Source organism: Diabrotica virgifera, chromosome 6, assembly GCF_917563875.1.
Source record: "Diabrotica virgifera virgifera chromosome 6, PGI_DIABVI_V3a".
Lineage (NCBI taxonomy): Eukaryota > Metazoa > Arthropoda > Insecta > Coleoptera > Chrysomelidae > Diabrotica > Diabrotica virgifera.
Window position 1 is genome coordinate 143,958,663 of NC_065448.1, and position 7,752 is coordinate 143,966,414.

A 7,752-nucleotide genomic window follows, 5' to 3' on the forward strand; every position below is an offset into this window, starting at 1 on the left:
TAAAATAACAATTTCGCCAGTGGCGTAGAATTTGGGAAGCCAGAAACGTTTGTTTACCATAATTTAGTGAGGTGTATGGCAACTACACTTTCTGCAAAGTATGACAAGGATATGTCAAATAGTTTTAAAGTACTGGGTAAAAATGGTTATTAAATTTTTAAATAGAACACCCTGTAGCTCAGTAACGAAGCACATTTTATATAAGTGATTTGGGTTAAATCTTAATATTTTGAGGTCTGGAATCTCCAACTCAGAGATTGCACATTCTTAATGAATCCCCTGTATATCTCTATATATAAATAAAATATAATTATCCACAAGGAAGAACTTCCTGTAGTTGGCTCTATACCATTAATTACAAGTGAAATTTTCCTCTTGGTAAAAGGTATATTAGTTTAAAAAGCCCTAAAGGGCTACAAACATATACAAAACGTTTTCGCTCTGTAACAAGAGCATCATCAGTGTTACAAAGACATGGAAAGCCAACAAAAATAATAATAGATCCAAGCCTTTCAAAAACAGACAAAAGTCATATATCAATAAATACATCGAAAAATCCAAAGGATGGATAAAATTCCTAAGGATACGGCCCTAGGGCAACATATGACTCCCACACGTGGTAAGTGGGTCAAAAGGTAACTAGGTCATTATGTTATAAGAGGTGGCAGGCAACTAACCGTTAGTTGATCCGCTTGATCTTCCACTTCTCTCTCGAACTTTCCGTAGCTAGATAGTGTGATGTCTAGATATTTAAACTTTATCAACTCTTCTATTACCTTTCTGACTATCCAGCTCTATTGTATATCTTTTTGAATTTGCTTTTACAACTATACATTTTGGCTTTTTATCGGGAAATGGTATTATGTTAAATGTTCAATTTTCGGACGGTTATATTAACTGGTGCAGCATAGATTGAGAGATTCGTCTAGATAGAAGATTATTTTAAGTTATTTTTCTCTCATGTTTTATCCTTATTTCTTCTTACTTTTTTATTATTTCATCTATGGTCAGGTTAAACAATAGAGGACTTACATAGGGGATCCCCTGTCGTAAATTAAATTAAATTAAATTGCCAGCTTCAATTGGATCAGTCAGTTCTTCTTCTACTTTTACTTTTGATTATTCCCAGAAGTATCTCTTTTAAAGTGGATAACGTCCTCCAATTTAATCCCATAAAATTCCGTCTTAAGGTACACGAACCATAAATATGCCAGTTTGTTGTATTCAAGTAATGATGTCTCTTTTATGTGCCTCATTTTAAATATAGCGTTGTGCATGATCTTCCCGACTTAAAATCTTCACGTTCTTCTGTTAGTGTTATAAATTCATTCAGTTTATCACTGTGGTTGTCAATGTTAGTGTTGCATTTAATAAATTAATTCCTCCCTTTATTAAGAGAAGTATTAGAAGTATTAGGATGCTTCGTCTCCATTAAACATCACATAGACTGAGATATGGAAGATTGAAGATGGGTTCTGTTTACAGACGAATCTCACTTTACGATATATTTAGCTGGAAGCCGCCAAAGAGTCTGGAGAAGATTATAAGATGTCGAGAACGCTAGACCCAATGATGCTTAACTCCTATACTACAGTTTGTTGGTGGAGGTATAATGGCATGGAGCGGCATTTCTTTGGAGACACATACAGATCTGGTTATGCTAGGGACAGATGGCCCCAATGCTAAGCCGTACATTAAGAAATATCTAGAAAACATGTTACATTATATGCATTTTTTAGGTGAAAATTTCGTCTCGTGCAGGATAATGCTCGGACGCACATAGCTATAATAATAACGCAATACTTTACAGATATTGGTATTCCGTTACTGGGCTGGCCTCCTAGTGTTCCAGATCTTAAACCGCTGGAGAATTTGCGAAAACTTGCGAAGACGTTTTACAAAATTATGGCGAGTTTGAAACTATGGTAGCGTTAAAAAAGGAGCTAATAAACGAATGTGAACAAATAACACAAAACGAGATTTCTGCTTTTATTTGATTCATAATCCCAAAAAGTACGAGAGCTGTTATTCAAGCCCGAAGAGGGAATAATTAATTTTTTCTACAATAACTTGATAAAGACGACTTTTTCGCTTGTCAATGGCAGCGAAAATTTGACGTTTACTGAGTACCGTCACTTTACCGCTCTAGCGCGTTAAAGTTTAAAAAATGCGCGTCGTCCGTAGCAACATGATTATATACAATACAAATTGTATACAATACAGATTGTATACAATACAAATTGAATATTCATACTTATACACGCGCGTAGGCCGTAGCAACCATACATCCATACAATACAAATAAATTGAATATCCAAACTCATAAAGTTAATAATTTAAAAATAGTTTCATTTTATTAAGTATTTGTAAAAAAAAATGTTATATGTATTACAAGCAAACGGTGACATTATTGCTTTCGAGTAATTACCGCTCTTCGCTACGCGTCGCGCGGTAACTCTTGCTCTCAAGCAATATCACTTTTTGCTCTTAAAATACATAAATAACTATTGTTATCCATATTTTAGAAATATTTGATGATTTTAATTTGAAAAACATATTGCTCCGAAAAAAATTTGTAAATTTTTTTTGTTGTTACATTTAATTGGTGCATATTTTGGAATTTGTTTTTAATTAATTTATCGTTTTTTATTAAACATACAATACAAATATAATTAGGGTTGGATCCCGCGTACCAAAAAAGTTGATTAATAGCAAGCTGAAAATTTATTAATAGCTTAACGGTGTCTACTCGGACAAATTTTGAAATACGGGAACACTGGAACAGGGGAAGTTTTAATTGTGAAACAGGTTAAAATTTTGGATTGTCAGATTACGAAAACTTCTCATCAATTTTGTCGGACAGAACTTCCAGTTGATTTTTTATCCTTTCGTTAAACTCTCAAGCAAAAATCAGATTGATATTTATCACCTGTCATAATTTCTGTCATTTTATGTTCTATGTGTCGGACTTATTAAAATGTACAGTTGGTGATAAATATCAGCCTGATTTTTACACGAGAGTTTAATGAAAAGGTAACATATCAATTGGAAGTTCTGTCTGACAAAATACATGGGATGTTTTCGTAGTATGACGTTCCAAATTTTAACCTGTTCCACAATTAAAACTTTCCCTGTTCCAGTGTTCCCATACATCAAAATTTGTCCCAGTATACACCGTTAAGCTAATAACAAATTTTCAGTTAGCTATTACTCAACTATTTTTTAGTACGCGGAATCCAGGCCTAAATTATTTAATGTATTTTACTTTAAATTACATTTTTTTAATGATTTTTATTTTACTTAACCTTTAACTACACGCGCTGGCGTATTTTGTACGTCAGATATAAGAATCCTACTGCAAATATATTTAAAAATTTAATTTTTGACCTTGTTTATCTTTCTAACCTATCACTGGAATGTGCTTTACAATTTGGTTTTAGTTTCGTTAAAATTGGCGTTCTGGGAAGATCGTAATTTACATTTTATTATTTGTTGTTTCCGGTTTTTTAAGTCATTATGGAACTAAATATATTTTTCTTTATAAACAATACTTTTCCTCCTGTAAAAAATGACATTTCAAAAAAAAATTTATTAGTAATTTTATTTATCATGGAATCCAGTTATTCCATAATTCCAGTTATAAATCCCAATTGGCTAACTAAGAAGGAACTCCAAGTATTCCCTGATGCCGAAAAAGGTTTATAACAAACAACTAAGGGTATTTTTTCAAAAAAAAAGTAAACAAATCCGCTGTTTTTACGTGTATTTTCTTGTGGCGTATAAAGTACGCCACGCGTGTAGTTATGTTATAATTTGATGCGCGGGTAGTTAAAGGTTAAAATAAACGTAGTGTCCGGATAAGCAAAGTTTTCCATGCAATAGCTACAAAAATTTTAAAAGGCAACTGCCGTAACTTTTTGTAGCTCACTTATCATAAATCATCCTATGTCTATTAGTGCTTTCTAGTCTTTTAATTGTTTGCTTGTTCTGATTTTAGCAAACCTTCTATTAGTAACGTTGAATGGTTGCCAGTGGATCCCGATAGTAAAGAAATAAATACTTTGGAAATCGATTCTCCAGATAAAGTATTCATGACGAAAATGGAGCATATAGGAGCTATGGAATTTTGGGATAGCCTACCTATAAAAGAAAATGAAAAATTATATCCTGAACTGCGTTAAATGTGAATAACTTTTTATATTAAATTAGCAATGCAATTTTTATTTGTTTTATTTCGACATTTAAAAGTTTTCTTTCTTTTATGACAAGTGACTAAAATTTAAATAAAATTTATGATATAACAAACCCTATTTCATAGGTAAAAATATAAAATATGGTAGTAGGCAGATCATGTTGTATTCATCATAAGGTCAGATTTCTGCTGCGACTATTCTATAATAATTAGAGACCGGACAGATATTATGCATTAAATTTTTCTAAAATATGCCCATATATGCACACATTTTTGCAAATATAGGCATAATTTTTATACACATACAGTCGGAAAAATGAAAGAATACCCATGAATGAACACATGAATCACTTATTTTGCATTTGCTGTCTTTTTCTCAAAATAACAAAGGTTTGCTATAGAAAAAGATAGCAAATACAAAATAAGTGATTGATGTGATCGTTCATAGATATGCTTTCATTTTTCCGACTTTATTAATAATTAATATAATTGCTATAATATAATAATTATTATTAATATTAATAATATTGTAATATATAATTTAAATATTTAATGTTCACAGTGTATCAAATAATTATTCTAATATAAATAAATTTCCAAATTATTGGATGATATTTCATAGTACTTGTAATTATATTATATACCTACATAAATATATTGTGAGTCTTTGCCAGTGATTTTCTTTTTTTGCCAATTTTGACAATTTTGCCGACTTTGCCAATTAATTTTGCTCAAGAGTTTTTTCATACCATTATATTTTAGTATATTCCAATTATAAGGAGATAATTCTATATTGCAACATATTTTTTAATGCTGAATAACTTTTCTCCGTAGCGAAATTCATATTTTTTGATATAGGTACCTGGTATAAAATTTATAAAATTGATGATGGCTGCACCCTAGATTTTAGACAATTCAAAGCTTTTTATGTATGAAGAATAGCTTTTTTTCACAAAATTAATAATAAAAGGGTTAAACTACTTGTAAGAAATAAAAATGAAGCTTGGAATCTAATTTCAGAAAAATGTGCATTTTTTTCCAATTAAAATGATGTAATTGCGCACTAAAACGTATTTTTTTTATTATTAATATCTTTTCAGAATAAAAATTTTCGATTTTCGGTAAAAAAAGGCCAAAGTCACTTTTGACCGAAATTAACATTTTTTGACATAACTCGTATAAGATTGACAAAAATTAACATCTGATGGTTGAATCGTAGGACTTACATCATGCAGAAATTTTTATATAAAGAATAACTTTTTTTCGTAAAATTAGTAATAAAAAAGTTTTACATATTTATGTTCAATTAATTATCCATAAGTAGGCAAGCTGTAAAATTTTAAAAATTAGGCAACGCTCATTCAGAACAGGTTTTTTACGGGCAACCCTATATCATCGTATTTGAAATTAAGTGTTAGTGCTTATTTTTATGTTTGTTTGATGGATTAAACAGGTAGGTGCACATACCTATGAACAAGATACCTGTTTACACCTGGCAACCCAATCGTTTTGACAGGATAGAAATAGGCACCTCTTGTTTACATATCCTATAGGCTTTGCACTTACCGATAGCGTTAAATTTTTTTGTTAAACACGCCACTCAAATTTATAAAAAAAAGTCATTTTTTAATTATTAGTTAATTATAGTCAGAACAGGATTATCTATATCAGGCACCCCTTGTTTTTTATAATGTTTAACATACTAATTTACATATCAACTAATAGTGTAGGAAACAAAAGTTGAACCTTGCAAAATGGACACAAGTCCGGTTTTATTTTTTTTTTCTGGTATATCAAGGGGTGCTTATTATAAGACTAACTCTTTCTGAAAAAATTTCTCCCCGGAACCCCCTTTTCACCCGTTTAAAGGGGGTAATTTGTGGTTTTTGCGGAACGTAGCCCTTCCTGTACCTTTTAAAAAAGTTTATTTTATAGAAATATGAAGAGGACTATATTTTCTACGATTTATTTCCCGACAGCATCTGTCTATCATCCATCGTTTAGCGGGGGTGGCGCCCCAAAATTGACAAGTTTTTAAAAAAGATGTTTTTAAAAAATATATATTTTTCCCTAACTGTAACGGAAATTAAGAAGAAATCCTGCCGCAATTATTCACAAATAATTGATTGATCTTTTGGTATAGGCTTCACTTAAGGGTAATTGCCCTTTTTTTATTTACAGGGTGTTACATTTTAAAAAACCCCTTTTTATACCGTCTGAACCGTTTATGCTAGAGTAAAAAGACTTTCAGCGATTACCCATGTACTGGTGTTATTTACAAATTTGTATAATACACCCCCATTTTTTCCCCGGAACCACCCCAAAATAAAGAAGAATTAATAAATAAAGTGATTTTCTTGGAATCCTTCACACACAATGCCCTTTATTAATATGCTTCATATATCATTTTGTGCACGTTATTATTATCCATACATGGACACCAAAAGCGGTTTTCTAGTGCAATATCTAGCAAAAAAAAAAATAAAATGGGGGCTGAAAATTTTTTTGTTTTTTGCTTTTTGATCCATATGGGCATATGCTTCATCAATAGTGCTTTTCAAAAATATATATGGTTATTGCAACATCCCTACGGAAACCACCCCTATCCTTAAAAATGTACTGCAGAAACTACCCCTATCCCTTGGCGGGCATGTTTTTACGATTTTCTCATTACCTATGCATTATTTTTAAACAAAACTTACACAAGGTTAAAGACCACTATTTACTCTAAAAATTAGGTCCTATTCATTTTTTTCGTATAAGCAACCGTTACGGCACAGTGGCGCCGTAAACCTCATATATGCTTTGGCGGGCTCCAGTTTTTGTTTTTTTTTGTTTTCGTCATCTGTTCGTTTTATTGATAAAGTACATACGTAAAATAAAACAACACAGTGTAACCTACAAATTATGACCTATGCACATTTTACAATCTTTGCACCCCAAAGCCACAGTGGTGGCCCAAAATCACGCATGGGGGAGCGTGATTTAAAGATTGTAAAAGATTTAAAGATTGTAAAAATATTCATTTATTTTTATAAAAATTTAACCAATTGGCACCCTCTCTTAACGATGCTGGATCCGCCACAGTCGCTAAAGCATAAAAAGTACGCCAATTTTACAAAAATAATAATATAATATTAGTATTTCTATAAAAATAAATGAATATTTTTATAATCTTTAAATATAATATCACTTGGTTTTAGAGAGGGGGGGTGATCACCCTCCATCACACCTTCCCGGAACCGTCAGTACTTAGCGACCACTTAAGGGTGAATATTGTGCTATTAAGGTAGCATTAATGCAATAAAATGCGTGTAGGTGGCGAAAATATGCAAAAATAGATTTTGGGCCACCACTGATGACGAAAAAAAAAAACAAAAACTGGAGCCCGCCAAAGCATATATGAGGTTTACGGCGCCACTGTGCCGTAACGGTTGCTTATACGAAAAAAATGAATAGGAGCGAACTTTTAGAGTAAATAGTGGTCTTTAACCTTGTATAAGTTTTGTTTAAAAATAATGCATAGGTAATGAGAAAATCGTAAAAACATCCTCGCCAAG

General features: G+C 31.6%; 1 protein-coding gene across 3 annotated transcripts in view; it reads left to right on the forward strand.

Annotated features, from left to right (window-relative positions):
* Positions 1-4,217, forward strand: part of LOC126886906 (venom carboxylesterase-6-like) — a 133,377-nt gene extending 129,160 nt beyond the window's left edge. For all 3 annotated transcript variants that reach the window (XM_050654057.1, XM_050654055.1, XM_050654056.1), the window contains one exon: positions 3,998-4,217. In XM_050654057.1, coding sequence (XP_050510014.1) covers positions 3,998-4,181 — 184 coding nt within the window. In that variant the 3' untranslated portion in view covers positions 4,182-4,217. The remainder of the gene's footprint in view (positions 1-3,997) is intronic.
* Positions 4,218-7,752: the final 3,535 nt, after the last annotated feature.